Source organism: Sciurus vulgaris (assembly GCF_902686455.1).
Source record: "Sciurus vulgaris genome assembly, chromosome: 15".
Taxonomy (NCBI): Eukaryota; Metazoa; Chordata; class Mammalia; order Rodentia; family Sciuridae; genus Sciurus; species Sciurus vulgaris.
In genome coordinates this window covers 39,794,972-39,815,349 of record NC_136476.1, presented here as the reverse complement: position 1 = coordinate 39,815,349, position 20,378 = coordinate 39,794,972, and the positions used below count along the sequence as shown (strand labels likewise).

Here is a 20,378-nt window from a genome sequence, read left to right as displayed (position 1 = left end):
GTAAATATTATTCTTAACTGTTCTAGAAAACAAACTTTTATCCCTGATCCTAGCATTCATTTTTCACTCCGTCTTTGACATACAGTCTTCTCCCTCAGACCTCTGAATCTCTGTACTTGTTCCAAGTTTTACTAGATGGTCTTTGGCTAAAAAGTTTTCCTGAATGGGATTGCTTTTGGATTCATTCACAGCAAAAGCTTCTGATTGCTGGTAAGTAACCTATTCTCTGTTCCTCTCCTCTTGGAGCACATTTCTGCAGTTCTGTGTGGTCATACTTCACTGAGCCACAAGACCAGAATTGATGTAGACCTTGTCTTTTCTGTCCACCATTTTCTTACTGAGTCTACATTGCTCCTCAGTCTGCCAATAATCCTGGGAGGAATCCAGGTCTTATTCAGCTGCTTGTGAGTGTAGACATACTAATTTCAAGATAACAGTATTTTCCCAGTTCCTCTTGCCTCACAAGGTGGCTATCACAACTAGTAACACCCTCTGCTCTTAGATGACACAGTGTCCTCAGCCCACACTCATCAGACTCCTCCAGAGCAGATGAACCATCTCTTCATGATGGGAGGACTCCATTACTGAAGAGGGACCTATTTATTTATTCATTTTTGACAAAATAGTAAACTCTCCCCCTGTCACTGGACCTCTTGTCACAAGGACCCTGGCATTCAGTAGTGACCTTTTCCTCTCCTGATACATGTACCAGGTATCAAAAGACTCAACAGTCTTCAGATGCTGAGAGGAAGGTTTGTTATGAGTAGGTAGCTCGTGGACTTTTCTAATCAGAATCATTTTACCTCCAATAGACAGTTAACATTTATTTTGCCACTTAGTTTTATTGTCCCATTCTTCCACTTTCTAGAACTCTTGTTTTCCTCAGATTTTCTGAGCTGGGCAGCTAGTACTCATGAATGACAATGTCCTTCTTGTGAAGTTATCTTACAGAAACACAATGCCTTCAGTCAGTTACACAGTCAATGAGGTCTCATTGGGGATCATTGCTCCTTGGGCTCTGTCTCACTTTTACAGTGCAGGGTGGTGAGAACCAGACTATTATATCAGGGAGAAAAAGCCTTCTTTCCTCTCCTTCTTTTTCTGATTTTTGTCATTGTGATTTTTTTAGCAGAGGGGATGGGGGCGTCTGGGGCGTACCAGGGATTGAACTCGGAGCACTTGACCACTGAGCCACATACCCAGCCCTATTTTGTATTATTTGAGACAGAGTTTCACTGAGTTCATTAGCACCTCGCCATTGCTGAGGCTGGCTTTGAACTCTCAATCCTCCTGACTCAGCCCACTGAGTCACTGGGATAATAGGCATGCACCACCACGCGTGGCCTGTCAATTTAATTTTTTTGAACATTCTACTTAAAGCTTTGTCTTGCTGCTCATGCATTAGGTTCTTATGATGAATCTAGACAAATAATGGAAAGTAAAGAAAATTGAAAGGCTGCCCTGCTTTGCTCTATCGAATTTTTTTTCTCATTACAACTTTCCTAAAAAGCAAAACTAGAAAGTTTGTGGGTAAAAGGGAAAGAGAAAAGGATGTCATAATTTCATGGAAGTGAAAGAAGGAAGTAACTTTCCTGTGACTAGTGGCAGAGTGTCACTTAGCCACACGCAATGCAGTAGAGTGCAGCACCAGGGCCATTGCAGAGGGGAAGACTGAGGGCCAATGCTCAGGTGCCCAAGGCAGGGAAATGCCTACTACTAACAGCAATTCAAAGACCAGTCACTGGAGTGCCTGACTGTTCTCTCAATTAATCTAGATGTGATCAGCCTTAGGAGAAGAGAGGGGAGTCACCAGGCTCCAGTACTACCACACTTTCCCTGTCTGGCCTTGGCTCTGCATTCCAACTTGGTCATAATCTAAAGAAAATGAGACAACACATCCTTCAAACACTTTTAACAGAAAAGATTTTGCCTCCATTGAAATAGTCTAAAATCAAGGAGTGATTTCTCCAATGAAATACAGTAAACTAAATTAAGTAACCCATTAACTTTGCATCTCAGAAAACCTATTTAATTTTTCCTCTTGTGTTTTCTTTCAAAATAAAGATTAATCAATAAAATCACTAGGGTTGAAGGATGTAGTTTTGTGGTAGAGTGTGCACCTAACAAATGCCAGCCTGAGTTCAATCCACAGTTCATGCACATGTGTACACACACACACACACACACACACACGCATGCGCGCACATGCACTCACACACAGACACACCAGCACTCAATGGTCCTCTGGATCCATAGCCCATCACCTAGGCTCTGAATCGTTGCCTTCGGTAATAACATGGCACAGTACGTGTAAGGAAGTCTGCATTCCCAAAGGTCAAAACACCCCTCCAGCCCTGCCCAGACCTCATCATGCTGTCTATGACAGTGTTCAGGGAAGAATCTCTTCTCCTGTTTCTTTTTTTACCCATTGGTTCAATTGCCAGTGCTGAAAATACCTTTTGTACGACCATGATGGAAGACTATGATGCTCTCTCTACACAGAAGCCTTGAAGGCTCTTTAAAGGCTACTTCCCAAAGAATTGCTGATTTTCACTCTAAACTCAGCCACAATGCATGTAATGATTGGCAGTATTTAGCCTTCTATATTCTTTCTATTAGAAAATTATAAAGCCACATGGCAGCATTGAATTAAATAAAACATTAAAACTAATATTAAATGAGAAAGTGATAAAAACTTACTAATGAAGGACATTATTTGCTTGTCTTTTTTTTTTTTTTTTTTTTTTTTTTTGACTCTAATCCTCAGGAATTGCTCCAAACCCTGAACATCTTTTGTGCATCCATTCAGTGCAGATGCATCCAATGGAAAGATAAAATTATTGGCCCACCAGTTTCTTCTTTTCAATCAATTCTATTAAATAAATGAATTATCATGAAAGTCTGCTGCCCTTAGAAATTTCAACCTTCCAATATGTGTATTGCTAATGTCTGTCCTGGTGGGAAGGCCCTGCTCCATGTCCTGCTAAATCTGCTCCTCAATTATCTACCAGCATTATTTCTGCTCAAGTACTTTTTCATTTTGTTTTGTTTTAAAAGGAGGCTACCTGCTGATAAAAATGTGAGAGATTCCTGACTCCATGAATAACTTTCCCCATGCTGTGTTCATTTGTTGGTTTCATGGGACTCACTCTTGTCCCCTCCCATTCCCTTCCATTTGGGATGGTCTCTGTCACCTGTGCTGGGAGCGTTGATGTTGCCCATATCTCCATGGGAGAGTGCTGCAACATCTACTTCGGTTTTCTCTCCTTTTGAATTGAAATTACTTGAGCCATTCCTCAAAGAAGCCTATTCATATTGCTGCAGCTCCTGGGGACCAAACCATTGCTCCAGTCAATGATTCAACCACCTGTGTTCTCCCTTATCACTCTCAAGCTGCTATTGATCCTTTCAGCTTCTTCTTGGTCTTGATGTGTATATTGGTTTTCTAAGCAAATGAAACCCTGCCCTCTGTGCAGTGACCTACATGGAGGCTCCTCATGGTGGCACAGAAGGGCTCTTGGAAAATTTACCAGTTCGTTAGGAGCAGATATTTGTCTCTGTACTCTCTTTCTGTGCTCAAGAGGCCATCCTTATCCTGGCAGTGTGAGGTGTAGACAGAGAGGGCTGAGGTACTGCCATCCTCACCCTCTTGTTTACACACACAGAGCCAAGACTTCTCCAGCAGATGCTTTATAGACTCACAGGGCAGAACAAAAGCAGTCTCCCTGTGTCCTTCTCTAGTCTGTTCCCTAGCCTGAGACAGTACCCCAGCAGCCAGTTTCACCACTTCCTCACCTTGGTTTCCAACACTTTCCACTATCTAAGAAGTTAACATCTGGATATGATCAGAAGATGGTTACAGAGAGTTTTTCAGTTGAGAATACAGAGCCAAATTGTGCAATTTTTGCACAGGAAGCATGACATGAAAAAGAATATAAAAGTAAGATGATGTTAAAGAAGTAAACAACATTAAAAATAATCAAAGAATGAACAGGGCAATAATGTTGAAAGGTGTTAAGTAATGGGAGAGAGGTATAGGGAGAAACAGACAGAAACAGAGATGTGAAGAGAAAGGAAGACCACCACAAGGGCAAAGCAGAAATTGCAAAGTTTTTTTTTGCCTTCTCCTAAACTGAGTATCCCATAATAGGTACAAAGAGAAAGAAGAAAAATACAAAATACATAATCCATTGAATTCTAACTTTGAGTTTCCCATCCCTTCCCTCCTCCCATCTGGAAAAGAACTACTCTAAACACTGGGTCTGTGGTCTGAGCTCAAGTTTGAGTGATCCGTCCCTCACTCCAAGCCCCTTCCTGCTAGCTCCCAATTCACAGGCAATCCTGACCATACTCTTAAATAACAACATTACTCAAACTTCTTAACTTCCCAGAGTCTTCCTAATGGTTCTTACACAGGCCCTAAGCTGGCTATTTCTGCATTCTCTGAAATCCCCTTACATTGGTCCTTGCTGTCTCTTACTCCTGAATCAAGGTGGAGTAAGTCTTCCAAGGCATTATTCAAAGACACAGGAAGAATTGTCTCTTCTCTGGGCATGCTGGAGGCAAAGGAAGGAGGAGATGACAAGTTCAAGGCCAACTTCAGCAAACTTAGTGAGGCCCTAGGCAACTTGCAAGTTGAAAGATGTCTCAAAATAAAACTAAAAGGGTTGGGTTTGGGGCTCAGTGGAAAAGTGTCCCTGGATTCAATCCCTCCTTACAAAGGAGAATTTTCTCTTAACCATACAGTCATGCTGGGTGATCTTCTAGGAATAAAACTGTAAGACTAGTCACTTAAATTTCCCTGATTTCCTTCAGGTATGCTGTCCTATCTCCTATATCCAACAGGTATGCTCTCCTGCCTCCTAGCATTACACACCGTGCAGGGAGACCAAAGGGCTAGGAGACTCTGGAAGGCTGAGCACGCTGTAGGCAAGGCTAGCATTCTGACCCTTTCTCCCACAGGCCTGTCCTCTGCACAAAGAGGACATTACCTGCTAATGGCTGGGAGTCTTTTCCCTCTTTGAGAAGGAAAGTTAAGGAAAATGGTCTCTTCCAGTATTGTGGTCACTTTCTTCCAGATGAATAGCCTATGTTAGCATTGGGAAAAAATGTCTCTGCCAGGACACAGAATTGTGCATAGAATAGACGCTTGATTGCCAGACATGAACTCTTCTTCTGTCCATCTAGTTCAATAGGCTGCTGTCTTCTCCTGTCCATATTCTAATAGCTTCCAGAGTGAACTAGATCATGTTTTCACTTTGTTTATTTGTCACAGTTACTGTTACATCACTGTAGTAACTACATTCCTTTGTTTTCAAAAATATTAAACAGGAAGAACTAGAACTTCTCTTATAAGTTTCTGGCAAGCCTAGAACTTTTATTCAACTCTTGCTTTCAGTTGGTGACTTCATACAATTCCAGAGAAGATTTACAGCCAGACACCATAATAGAACAAGAAGCAGATGTATACACAGGCAGGTTAATGAGAAATGAAGGAGGAGATCACTCTTGGTTGTTTTTGTGGGATTTTTTTTCTGGTTTAGTTTGTTTGTTTGATACCAGGGATTGAAACCCAGGGGCACTTAACCAAGGAGCCACATCTAGGCTCTTTTTACAATTTGATTTTGACGGCAGTGTCTCCCTACATGCTTAGGGCCTGACTAGGTTACTGAGCTGCCCATTGAACCTACCATCCTTCTGCCTCGTCCTGGAGTACCTCTGGATTACAGTCACACACCACCATGCCACTAACACTGGAGATTTCTGAACCAGAAAGGGAGGAAACTATTAGTGATATAGGAGTGACATATGATAGGATCCAGGGATTTAGGGTTGAAAATGTGTACACATATGTATATGTGTATTATAATTATATCTTAAAATAATTATACATTACATGCTATATGATATATTATTCATACACACAAAAGAATGAAAACCTGAGATCTGCAGCATGGATGGAACTGGAGATCACCATGTAAAATGAATTGAGCAGGACAGGGAAACAAGTGCCACAGGATCTCACTCACATTTGAAAACAAACTGATATCATAGGAGTATAGAGTGAGTGGTGCTTACCAGAGTCCAGAGAAAAGTGGAAGGTGAGGCAAGATAGGAAATGCTGATCAGTGAGTGCCACATCCTACTGGAAAGGAACAAGAAGATGGTGGGTGAGTGCAGGATGTGGTGACTGTACCGAAATTAACATACTGTGCATGTGAAAAGCTAGAGGGAGGGAGGATTTGAAGGCTTTCAAAACAGAGACAGATTATAGAAAAGGGGCAGATGATTATGGTGATTTCCTAATAAAGACTGTGGTCCAGAAGAATAGGGAAAGAATGTGCCAGGCATGAGAATCCACAAGGGGATATACATGCATATTTCACTTCTGTTAAGGAGATGAACTTTGCATCCAGAAATCTGCCTGACTTAGTCTACAGTTTAGACAACCACAAGAAGGGGTCCTTTCTTCAGTTTTCTCAGGACACCTCCCAGAATTACTTTTTAAAAAAATCATGAGTTTTCAGGAAGCTACTGAGAGAGTGAGGAGGGGTCACTGTTCTGATACATATCTTCTATTCTTCCCCCTCCTCTTATTGTATGTTAGCATTGGAATATCAGACAGAAAATTCATCCTTTGGGTTTTTGGAATTGGCTTATTTCACATAGCATGATAGTCTCCAGTTCTATCTGATAACCGGCAAATGCCATAATTTTGTTCTTGCTTATAACTAAGTATTTTCCATTGTGTATCTATACCATATTTTCTTTGTCCATTCATCTGCTGAAGGGCACCTGGATTGATTCCAGAGTTAGCTATTGTGAATTGAGCTGCTATAAACCATTGATGTGGGTGTGTCATGGTAGTATGCTGAATTTACATCCTTTGGGTAAATGCTGAGGATGGGGGTAGCTGGGTCAAATGGTGGTTCCATTGCAAGTTTTCTGAGAAATCTCCAGACTGCTTTCCAGAGTGCTTGCACCCATTTGCAGTCCATCAGCAATATATGAGTGTACCTTTTTCCCCATATCATGGCCAATATTTATTGGTACTTTAATTCTTGAAAATTGCCATTCTGACTGGAGTGAGTGATGGAATCTCAGTGTGATTTTAAAGTACTTTTCTCTACTTGCTAGAGATGTTAAACATGTTTTCATAGATAGATAGATAGATAGATAGATAGATAGATAGATAGATAGATAGATAGATAGATCATATTTCTTCTTCTGTGAAGTGCCTTTTCAGTTCCTTTTGTTTTTATTAATTGGCTTTTTGGTTTTTTGGCATATTAATTTTTTTGAGTTCTTTATATATCCTGGAGATGAGTGGTCTATTAGAGGTGTAGTTGGCAAAGATCTGCTCCCATTCTGGAAGGCTTCTCTTCAGATCCCTAATTGTTTCCTTTGCTGTGAAGAAGCTTTTTAGTTTGATTCCAACCTATTTGTTGATCCTGGATTTTACTTCTTGCAGTTTAGGAGTCTTGTTGAGGATATGGTTCCTAAGCTGACCTGATAGGGAGTTGGGCCTACACTTTCTTCTAGGAGGCACACAGTCTCTCATTTAATGTCCAGGTCCTTGATCCACTTTGAGTTGAGTTTTGGGCAGGGTGAGAAATAGGGGTTAAATCTCATTCTGCTGCATTTGGATTTCCAGTTCTTCCAGCACCAGCTGTTAAAGAAGCTATTTTTTTCCAGCATGTGTCTATGGCACATTTGCCTAAAGAGATAACTATACTTGTGTGGGTTTGTCTCTGTGTGTTGTCTTCTGTTTCATTGTTCTTCATGGGGCTATTTTGGTGCCAATACCATGCTGTTTTTTTACAACAATTATTTTTATAAAGTCATATCCCTTAGCTTAAAGTCTTCAGGTTGACCATATGGTAGCATGTGTCTGATATGTGTGATCAATGATATGAAAATATATTCTTTCATTCTCAAAGTTGCATTTTACTCTGTGACTCTATCATTATGTTTTTTCTCCTCTTCTTTTTTTTTTTTAATACAAAGCATTAAACCCAGAGGCACTTAACCCCCAGGCCACATCTCAGTCTTTTTATTTTTCTTTTTTTTAATTTGAGACAGCATCTTAGGGCCTTGCTAATTTGCTGAGGCTAGTTTGAACTCCTGCCTCAGCCCCCCTAGCCACTTGGATTACTCCCTAGCATGCACCTGTAATCCCAGTGAAACGTAGGGAACAAGGGGGAGGTATCACAATCCACAAATGACATGTGTTTGCGCACCTACACACACACACACACACACACACACACACACATATGTAACCAACAATTGTATATTATATACCATGTGATTTTTTCACCCCACCACACACATACGTATTTCCAACATCAGTTTTAGTCTCTAACAAGACATTTACAAACCACCAGTTCAATTTGAATATTAATCAAACTTACCTTCAATGTCAAAGTGTATCTATTGCAAGTCTTCTCTGGGACAACTCTCATTTCAAGTTTTTAAATGTAGCTGTTTTTCTCACCAGAAACAGTGACTTTAGAGAGTTCATTTTTCTTATACAAGCTCAAAGAATAAATGATGAATTAGATCTCACCCTTAAACCCTAATTCAATGTAGGATACTCTGCTAAGTGTTTTTCAATGTTTTAGTGTTAGATACATGCAACTACAGTTTCCATTTGGGAAGACTGACTCCCACAGATGATTAATGAATTCTAAGAATCAAACTTGTGTTCAGGTTCAACCTAAACTAAGTGTAGAATCCTATATCACATGTAATAATTCATTAAATTAGTTCATATTACTTATTTTGAAATTCTGATGTTTTCATCCCAAATACTTGAACTGTGGCTCGCTGTCTTTGACTGATAGATGCAATGGTGTCATCTTTTTTTTTTTTAAGAATGGTTTTCACTCACATTTTACTTTTAACTTTGGATATTGATGATGAGAAATTTTTTGATCCAGTTTCATGTTTCCACCTTCTGATGGAAGTGCCCCAAGACTGTTACATTCATTGCAGATGGATTTGTTTTTAATCCCTAAGATTATAAGATTCATAAAATCATTTTCCTATATGAGGGATATAGCTCAGTTGGTAGAGTGCTTTGCCTTGCAAGCACAATGCCTTGGGTTCAAATCCCAGCACGGCAAAAACCGAAAAGAAAAAATGTGATACATGCCTTGTAATCCCAGCACCTTCCTTGGAGGCTGAGGAATGAAGATCATGAGTTCAAAGCTGACCTCAGCAACTTAGCAAGGCACTTAGCAAATCAGTGGAGACCCTGTCTCTAAATAAAATATTTTTTAATAAATTGAATCAGAAGGAAGGAAATAATAAAGAGTTCTTCACACAGCTTTCTCTACAGGAAAATGAAAATAAGCAAGATTTACAGTCAGAAAACTAATATATCAAAGTGGAAAATAAGCTAGTGGATTGTTAAAACATGTATTTCCTAAAATTGTTATAGAAAAGGGTAAATAGCTTTATGATTATGGATTTATCTGTTGTTAAATGATGTGTATAATTATTAACAGTGATTTCCCACACAATCTGTATAAAAAGCAATAAAAACTCTTCTTTCATATGATAGATGAAAATAAAAACCTGACAGAATAAGAATTAATTGAGATTAGATAATTTCAAATTTTCAGTTGATTCCTCAGGAGACCTTAAAATGTACACTGCCTCAACAAACCAGAGAACTGGCACAAATGGAGCGTCAGGGGCAGATGCCGGCAGCAGGAGCACCACCCAATGCAGCATGATTCAGCCAAAAGACATAATGAGAACCTGTGATCCTGCAGCCTGATGGAACTGGAGACCTTCATGTAAAGTGAAATGAGCCAGGACAGGAAGAAGCTTCTCTTAGAAGCTGAGAGCACAGTGGTGCTTGCCAGAGGCCAAACACAGAAGAAGGTGGGGAAAGATGGGAAAAGCTGATCAATGGGCTCCACATTAAAACCGGAAAAGAGGAAGAAGCTGGGGGGCATTGCAGGATGTGGTGGACATGCACTTAACCACTGTGTGTTTGAAAAAGCTGGGGGAGGGATCTTGTAGGTTGTCACAAGAGAGACACTATAAATGTTCAAGGAGGTGAATGTGTGTAACCCAATTAAAATATTACATCAAACATAGCATGATATCCCACGCATCTGCATCCTTTTGTGTTTTCATGTAATCAGTAAAAACTAAATTTCAGAAATTATGCAAGAATTTCAGTAAGCTGTTGTGTGCATTGAAACCATCACTACAGAGGGAAAATACATAGAAGTGGGGTAATTCATGAGAACAGGGAGGTTATCTAAGCAGAAACCCCTTAGAAGTAAGTAGAAAGATGAGTCAGAGAATTTCGGTTATTTTTTTTTTTCTTCTAGGAGAGATTTTCATACTTTCTTTCATCATATCCAGAGTTTATTTGATTTTCTGTTGGTTTCAACTTCTCTATAAGCAAATATAATGATGTGCACAAAATTAACTCAATATAGAGATTACCATTTGGAACAAAAATTTTCATTGCTATTGAAATTTAAATGGAAAATAATGAAAATACATATTTCTCCAACTTCTTGTCCTCCTGAAGATGTAAAGAGTTAAGAAAATTGAAGAAGTACTGAATGAAGAATGCAAAACATCAATGAAATATAAAGAAAATGACTGGTTTTATTGTTCATATTGTAAATATATGCATAATACTAAATAGATGAAATAAATTAATTTTATAAATAGTTAAATAGATAAATATTTTTAAAAGATAAATAGACACAGCTGCAGGGATGTAAGGGTATACTGCCTGTAGAACAAAAACCAATGTTGCACAAAATCCTGGAAACATCTGACAAATTGATTATTGTGAAAATTACTGCAGGTATGATAGTCTTTGAAATGGCAGACCTTGAGGGAGTGTGGTAAGGCGTATCCTCAGTGAGAAGCATTTTCCTGTTGGACCAGGTCTCATTCCTTACTCCTTAGTCTTTCATACAAGTTTGCTGATGAGAGAAGGATCTCACGATTTCTGCTCTGACCACCTCCCAGGCACAAGGGAGGTGTTTCCTCCCCTTCAGGTAGACAGTGAGCCTGTGGAAGTACCTCCTCAGAGCCCTCAGGGGAGCCTCTTCCACCCCCACCTGCTGGGTCACACAGGCTTTCAGGTCATCCAGCTGCTGATAGAGGCCAGTGAGGAATGTGTCCAGGAGGGTCTTCTCCCAAGCAGCAAAGGACTCCTGGGTGCTGAAGAGGTTGAAGACCTGCTGGGTCATCTCGTGGAGGACAGAGACAGCTTGAGCCTTCTGCACCTGCTCACCATCCAACTGCTCCTGGGGGAAGGCAAAGTCCTTTCTGTAGTTCAGGCAGGACAAGGTGGGAACTCTCCTCATTTTCTCCAGGAGCATCAGGACCCCCTCCTCATTTCTCTCAGGAGTTTCAAGACCCAGGTTGTAGATCTGAGGCAGGTGACAGCCCATAGAACAGGTGGACTTGTAGCTGAGCACCACCAGGGGCAGCAGGAAAGCCAAAGGCAAGGCCATTGTGGTTCCTGTAGATGCTGCTGGGCTGCCTGAGATGGGTGATTCTGTACCTTTGCCTCTAGGTTTTCTGAAACTCTTGATTTGGTCCCATGTCTTAAATAGGAACCAATATACTTTCAATTTTCTGAATGTCAACCCCTAGAACTTTCTACTTCTGTTTTTATTTTCCATTGTGCTTTCACTACATGTATTTAGAACAGTGTTTCCAAACCATATTTTCATTATGTGTTCCTCCTCCCCTGTCCCCAGACCTCATTTGAGAATCATTTTTCACTGAAATGCCTATTAACTTTTTATAGGTGGGGATTTACTTGATACTGAACCCAGAAGGGTTTTACCACTGAGCCACATCCCTAGCCCTTTTATTTTTATTTTGAGGCAGGGTCATGCTAAGTTGCTATAGCCTCCCTTGGTTGCTCAGCTGGCCTCAAACTTATGATCCTTCTGTCTCAGCCTCCACAATCACTAGAATTAAAGGTGTGTACAACCATGCCCAGTCTAATGAATTTCAATACACAAGTGTATGTATTATATACACAATGAATATGACTCCTTCATGAGTAAAAGTGTTAAATTTAAACTCTGTGTCAAATTCAGAGTTATAAATGTGTAAATAATAGTATTCAGTCAAAAGTAAATCTGAAAAACTATTGGTATTCCAATTAACTTTCTAAAAATCTTTACTCAATGAATTTAATATAACTAACTTGCGTAAATCATAAGGTATCAAATTCCTCAAAATGTGTCCTCAAAGTCATCTAATCTATTGGTGATGCTTTTTCTGATGAATGCTTAATTTGATTTATTGAGTTTCATTTCTAGGATTTCTCTTTTGTACATTCTCAGAGTCTCTGTATCTTCATTGAAATTATCTTTCACTTCTTCTGTTTTCTAAGTTCATTTCTTACATCTTCTTTTAGCTTGTTGATGATTTTCACTATGAACTTTCTAAATTCTTTTTAGGTCATTTCCTTCTATATGGTATCCATGAGGTCAACTTTTGAAGTCTTATGGGCTTTTTGAAGAGGTTTGTTCCCCTCCTTTTTTATACTGCTAATACTAGTAGGATGACTTTTAGTTCTTGTATGCAAGGGACTATATAGTGAGCATCTTTCCTTTCAGAGCCCCAGGGTGGGCAAATTCACATCTATGGGTACTTTCACTCAGTGTATGCCATCTGCTTCTCATTATAACTTTGAGATAAATATTATCATCATTTTGAGAGAAACTACTAATCCTATGTACTACAATCACTTTAGAGCAACATCACAAACTATTCAAACTTAGGAAAAACCAAAAACTTGTTGAAACTGTTCTCCACAGTTTTTCTAATGTAGGTATAAATTTGTAGTATGGTTTTTGAATAGGGTGAAAATATTATTATTATCATTACTATTATTAATTGAATGAGGTATATTTCTACAATATTATGTAGATGCAAAAAAAGAGGAAGAAAATTTAGACAAAAGAACAGTGAAAGCAAGAATTAAAGAAAATATAAGACACAAAAGTATAAGCAAATCAAGGCAAATGGAAAAAAAATGGATAGGGCAATTGATAGCAGGAAATGTAAAAGGAAAAAGAGGGTGTAAGGGGAGAAAATGGAACTCTGAGCTAAGAGAAAAAGAGAATAATTTCAAAAATGCTTTAAAACAATAGAAAAAATAATGTGAAACTAGTTGAAGCCAAATATAAAATACTATGTTAACACCTATCAAATCAAAGTGAAGAGTAATATATATATATATATATATATATATATATATATATATATATATATACAATCAAAGTTGGTTGATGAGAGGGCTATTTATAATAAAAAATGCCGAGGTGAAGAAAATTCTTACTGAATGCTTGTTTCAATTTTGTCAGGATTTGGATTTGGAGCACTTAGAAGATGTCCATCTCTTTCAGCTTTGGATACCCAAGAGGTGCTGGGGCACAGGAGCCAATCCTTGAGATGGCCGTGGCCCTCCCCAGCCTGTTCTCACTTGTCAGCCCAAGTGCCTGAAGCTGGATGCTCAGAGGGTGTGGAACTCTGTCTGTTGGCTCTTTATCCTGTGTGCAGACACTCAGGATGCCTGGATCTGCTCAGTCACTCTGACTGCCCTGGGTCACTGCCCACCCACTCCACATTATAGGTGCCATGTCAAAGTGACATAGAGCCTTGTGGCTATCTGTAAGCATGGGGCCTGTTCTCCATGGGTGGTCTGTAGTGTAAAAGTGACCTCCCTGACCTACTCAGATGACTGGGACACTTTCTCCAGTACTGGTTAAAAGTCTTAGCTGGTTTCCCTCATTTCTAGATCCCACAGCCCCAGGGTACAAACCACCAGCCCTGCTCCCTCCACTGACTGGGACAGACACAAACATGGTCCAAGCTCCTGCTGGCTACAGCCAGGCATCCTGGGGGCCGACTCTCTGCTGCCTGGGATGACACAGCCATCCTACCCAGGTGCAATCTCCCACCCCATGCAGCTCTAACTTCAGATGCTGTCCCCCACTGCTGCTGGGACACAGACTGCTTTCCTGCCTGGCTCTGCACTTCCACTTCCTGACTCTGTGGCTTCTGTGCCTTCTCTGTCTAGGCTGCCACAGTGGCTGTGTGGAGTGAGGCTAGCACTTCCAGGGGCAGTCTGCACCCTGCCCCTCTTGTTCCTGGTGAGGGGTAGGGGATTGCAGCCACTTTCAGCTAGGAGTCACTCATCTGCAAGGTCTTTCTGGACAGATTATTGAGACATCCCACTGCAGGGATACTCTCCCTGGTTTTATTTCTTGCACCTGGAGGTGAGGAGATGCCATGTTGATTTCACTTACTGTAGGACAACAGGCCAGCTGTGGGCTCCACAAAATGACTTTGATGCTCAGCAGGGCTTTGAGGCCACAATTTGGGTTAAACTGCTTAATCTCCATCACTGACCTTGTTGTCCTCTTGCATTTTAATTTGGTCTCTTTTTTTCCCACCTGTGGTTAAGGGAGTGAGCTTCTGTGCTCTTCCTCTCCTTCTCTCTCTCTCTCTCTTCCCCTCCCTGCTCACAGCACCCTAGTCTGGGTTCAGTGTTGAGGATCTCTGCCCTGGTAATCAACTTGAAGTCTCCGCAGGTCTCAGACTGTCAAGTAATCAATCTTGGAACATTTGCTCTGTCACCTCTCCAGTCAGCTGTTCCCTCACTGCCTTTCTTCTGTGCTGTGGAGGGATGGGGATCACCACCTAGTTCTGCCTACACAGTCTTTTCATTTCATATTTCCTGAGAAAAGTGTTGCCTGAGGTTTTTGAATTACTTTCATTTTCATCTTGAGGTTAGAATTCAAACAGCAAAGTAAAAATGCAACAAAACTGAATCATTATTTCCAAAAATCATCAACACATCATTTTTACTTCTGTGGTGATATACCTAGAAAAATTATGATTGCACCTGATTGAAACGCAAAACAGATGTAAGTCTGAATCTGATGAAATGCCAATGACCTGCTCCTCAGGTGGCAGGAAGCAGGGGACTCCTTCTCTTCTCTTAGTCACCTGCCACCTACTCCAGTGACATTTCCACTCACTAATTCTAGGATCCAGCTCTCACAAGGTCCCTGGTTCTATCATATTTCCCACTGTGGTCAGGGTTTCAATCCACAGAGCAGCCTTCTGACATTTAACATAGCACCTACAAATATAGGAAAATTGATCATGGTAATTAAAGGTATCATGATTTAAAATTAATGCAATATAAAAGATTCTAATATCACTTACTACTACGTGAAATTCTTTTGAACAAATATATATTTCAAAAGTAAAAACTGTATAGAAATAAAAACCCTACAGTCTGCTTCAGATCATACCCTAATTTTCTCCCCTGTCTCAGATTACAACCTCTCGGTTTTCTTTTTCACATAATCAACCCCAATTACTCTTTTCTTGTTCATCACTACCTTGTCTAGTAAGGTTTCTGTGGATCCATTCTTCTCAATTAGAAGTCACTAAGATTGACCCTGACCCCCACACTTTCCCCATGTATTGACGACTTTCTTTTTTTCTTTTTTTTTTTTGTAAACAAATGGGATACATGTTGTTTCTCTGTTTGTACATGGCGTAAAGGCATACCATTTGTGTAATCATAAATTTACATAGAGTAATGTTGTTTGACTCATTCTGTTATATTTTCCCTTCCCCCCACCCCTCCCACCCCTCTTTTCCCTCTATACAGTAGTTCCTTCCTCTATACTTGCCCCCCTCCCTAACCCTAACTCTAACCCTAACACTAACCCTTCCCTCCCCCCCATTATGTGTCATCCTCCACTTATTAGCGATATCATTCGTCCTTTGGCTTTTTGAGATTGGCTTATCTCACTTAGCATGATATTCTCCAATTTCATCCATTTGCCTGCAAATGCCATAATTTTATCATTCTTTATGGCTGAGTAATATTCCATTGTATATATATACCACAGTTTCTTTATCCACTCATCAATTGAAGGGCATCTAGGTTGGTTCCACAGTCTGGCTATTCTGAATGGAGCAGCTATGAACATTGATGTGGCTGTATCTCTGTAGTATGCTGATTTTAAGTCCTTTGGGTATAGGCCAAGGAGTGGGATAGCTGGGTCAAATGGAGGGTCCATTCCAAGTTGTTGAAGGAATCTCCACACTGCTTTCCAGAGGGGCTGCACTAATTTGCAGCCCCACCAGCAATGTATGAGTGTACCTTTCTCCCCACATCCTCGCCAACACCTGTTGTTGCTCGTATTCTTGATAATCGCCATTCTAATTGGGGTGAGATGGAATCTTAGGGTGGTTTTGATTTGCATTTCTCTTATTAGTAGAGATGTTGAGCATTTTTCCATATGTTTGCTGATTGCTTGTAGATCTTCTTCTGTGAAGTGTCTATTCATTTCCTTAGCCCATTTGTCGAGTGGATTATTTGAATTCTTGGAGTAGAGTTTTTTGAGTTCTTTATAGATTCTGGATATTAGTGCTCTATCTGAAGTATGATTGGCAAAGATATTCTCCCACTCTGTAGGCTCTTTCTTCACATTGCTGATAGTTTCCTTTGCTGAGAGAAAGCTTTTTAGTTTGAATCTATCCCAGTGGTTGATTCTAGCTTTTATTTCTTGTGCTATGGGAGTCCTGTTAAGGAAGTCTGATCGTAGACCAACAAGGTGAAGATTTGGACCTACTTTTTCTTCTATAATCTGCAGGGTCTCTGGTCTGATTCCAAGGTCCTTAATCCATCTGAGTTTAGTTTCGTGCATGGTGAGAGATATGGGTTTAGTTTCATTCTGTTGCATATGGATTTCCAGTCTTCCCAGCACCATATGTTGAAGAGGCTATCTTTTCTCCATTGCATATTTTGGACAACTTTGTCTAGTATGAGAAAATTGTATTTATTTGGGTTTGTGTCCGTGTCCTCTATTCTGTACCATTGATCTACTTTTCTATTTTGGTACCAATACCATGCCGTTTTTGTTACTATTGCTTTGTAGTAGAGTTGAAGATCTGGTATTGCAATACCCCCTGTTTCACTCTTCCTGCTAAGGATTGCTTTAGCTATTCTGGGTTTCTTATTCTTCCAGATGAATTTCATAATTGCTTGCTCTATTTCTGTAAGGTACGTCATTGGGATTTTAATTGGAATTGCATTGAATTTGTATAACATTTCAGGTAGTATGGCCATTTTGACAATATTAATTCTTCCTATCCAAGAACATGGAAGATCTTTCCATCTTCTAAGGTGTTCTTTAAATTCTTTCTTTAGTGTTGTATAGTTCTCATTGTAGAGGTCTTTCACCTCTTTTGTGAGATTGATTCCCAAGTATTTTATTTTTTTCAAGGCTATTGGGAATGGGATAGTTTTCCTAATTTCTCTTTCTGAAGATTCATCACTTATGTATAAAAATGCGTTGGATTTATGGGCATTGATCTTGTAACCTGCTACTTTACTGAATTCACTTATGAGTTCTAAGAGTTTTCTGGTGGAATTTCCAGGTTCCTCTAAATATATAATGATGTCATCAGCGAACAGGGATAGTTTGAGTTCTTCTTTTCCAATTCGTATCCCTTTAATTTCTTTGGTTTGTCTAATTGCTCTGGCCAGAGTCTCAAGAACGATGTTGAATAGAAGTGGTGAAAGAGGGCATCCCTGCCTTGTTCCAGTTTTTAGGGGGAATGCTTTCAGTTTTTCACCATTTAGAATGATATTAGCCATGGGCTTAGCATAAATGGCCTTTACAATGTTAAGGAATGTTCCCACTATCCCTATTTTTCCTAGTGTTTTGAGCATGAAGGGGTGCTGTATTTTATCAAATGCTTTTTCTGCATCTATTGAAATAATCATGTGATTCTTGACTTTAAGTCTATTAATATGGTGAATTATGTTTATTGATTTCCTGATGTTGAACCAACCTTGCATCCCTGGGATGAAACCCACTTGATCATGGTGCACTATCTTTTTAATATGTTTTTGTATGCACTTTGCTAAAATTTTGTTGAGAATTTTTGCGTCGATGTTCATTAAGGATATTGGTCTGAAATTTTCTTTCCTTGATGAGTCTCTGTCTGGTTTAGGTATCAGTGTGATATTGGCTTCATAGAATGAGTTTGGGAGGGTTCCCTCCTCTTCTATTTTATGGAATACTTTGAGAAGTATTGGAATGAGCTCCTCTTTAAAGGTTTTGTAGAACTCGGCTGAGAACCCATCTGGTCCCGGACTTTTCTTTGTTGGTAGGCTTTTGATGACTTCTTCTATTTCAGTACTTGAAATTGGTCTATTTAAATTGTTTATGTCCTCCTCGTTCAGTTTAGGCAATTCATATGTCTCTAGAAACCTGTTGATGTCTTCGAAATTTTCTATTTTGTTGGAGTATAGATTTTCAAAATAGCTTCTAATTATGTTTTGTATTTCACTCGTGTCTGTTGTGATATTTCCTTGTTCATTCCGAATTTTAGTGATTTGGGTTTTTTCTCGTCTTCTCTTTGTTAGTGTGGCTAAAGGTTTATCAATTTTGTTTATTTTTTCGAAGAACCAACTATTTATTTTGTCAATTTTTTGTATTGTTTCTTTTGTTTCAATTTCATTGATTTCAGCTCTGAGTTTAACTATTTCCTGTCTTCTACTACTTTTGGTGCTGTTCTGTTCTTCTTTTTCTAGGGCTTTGAGCTGTAGTGTTAGGTCGTTTATTTGTTGAGTTTTACTTCTTTTATAAAATGCACTCCATGAAATAAATTTCCCTCTAAGTACTGCTTTCATAGTGTCCCAGAGATTTTGATACGATGTTTCTTTGTTCTCATTTACCTCTAAGAATTTTTTAATTTCCTTCCTAATATCTTCTGTTTTCCATTCATCATATAATAGCATATTGTTTAATCTCCAGGTGTTGGAATACTTTCTGTGTTTTACTCTTTCATTTATTTCTAACTTCAATCCATTATGATCTGATAGAATACATGCTAGTGTCTCTATCTTCTTGTATTTGCTTACATTACCTTTGTGGCATAATATATGGTCTATTTTAGAGAAGGATCCATGTGCTGCTGAGAAGAAAGTGTATTCACTCTTGGTTGGATGGAATATTCTATAAATGTCCGTTACGTCTAAATTATTGATTGTGTTATTGAGTTCTATGGTTTCTTTGTTCAGTTCTTGTCTGGAAGATCTGTCCAGTGGTGAGAGAGGCGTGTTAAAATCACCTAGTATTATTGTGTTATGGTCTATTTGGTTTCTGAAATTGAGAAGGATTTGTTTGACATACATGGATGAGCCAGTGTTTGAGGCATAGATGTATATGATTGTTATATCTTGCTGATTTATGCTTCCCTTAAGCAGTATGAAATGACCTTCTTTATCCCTTCTGACTAACTTTGGCTTGAAGTCCACATTATCTGAAATGAGGATGGATACTCCAGCTTTGTTGCTGAGTCCATGTGCATGGTATGTTTTTCCCCATCCTTTCACCTTTAGTCTATGGGTATCTTTTTCTATGAGGTGAGTCTCTTGCAGGCAACATATTGTTGGATCTTTCTTTTTAATCCAGTCTGCCAGTCTATGTCTTTTGATTGATGAATTCAGGCCATTAACATTCAGGGTTATTTTAGAGAAATGATTTGGTTTCCCGGTCATTTGGTTCATTTTTAAAATTTTATTTATTTATTTGTTTGACACAACTTGTTTCCTCCTTTATTTGACAATTCCTTTAGGATAATTCCTCCCTTTTTGATTTGCTTCTTTGTTTTTCATCTCTTCCTCATGGAATATTTTGCTGAGAATGTTCTGTAATGCTGGCTTTCTTTCTGTAAATTCTTTTAGCTTTTGTTTATCATGGAAGGATTTTATTTCATCGTCAAATTTGAAGGTAAGTTTTGCTGGGTATAAGATTCTTGGTTGGCATCCATTTTCTTTCAGGGCTTGAAAAATGTTGTTCCAGGCCCTTCTATCTTTTAGGGTCTGGATTGAAAAATCTGCTGATATCCGTATTGGTTTCCCCCTGAATGTAATTTGGTGCTTTTCTCTCACAGCCTTTAAAATTCTGTGTTTATTTTGTATGTTAGGTATTTTCATTATAATGTGCCTTGGTGTGGGTCTGTTGTAATTTTGTGTATTTGGAGTCCTATAAGCCTCTTGAACTTGATTTTCCATTTCATTCTTCAGATTTGGGAAATTTTCTGATATTATTTCATTGAATAAATTGTTCATTCCTTTGGCTTGTTTCTCTAGGCCTTCCTCAATCCCAATCATTCTTAAATTTGGCCTTTTCATGATATCCCATAGTTCTTATAGATTCTGTTCATGATTTCTTACCATCTTCTCTGTTTGTTCAACTTTGTTTTCAAGGTTAAATATTTTGTCTGAGGTTCTGTCTTCCAGGTGTTCTATCCTACTGGATATGCTTTCT

At 39.2% G+C, this 20,378-nt stretch overlaps 1 protein-coding gene across 1 annotated transcript; it reads right to left on the bottom strand.

Moving 5' to 3' along the window:
- Positions 1-10,943: 10,943 nt before the first annotated feature.
- LOC306645122 (interferon alpha-4-like) lies at positions 10,944-11,501 on the bottom strand (the record flags this gene model as incomplete). The annotated part of the gene is made up of 1 exon (XM_079112439.1): positions 10,944-11,501. One exon carries the CDS (start codon positions 11,499-11,501, stop codon positions 10,944-10,946), a length of 558 nt encoding a protein of 185 aa, XP_078968565.1.
- Positions 11,502-20,378: the final 8,877 nt, after the last annotated feature.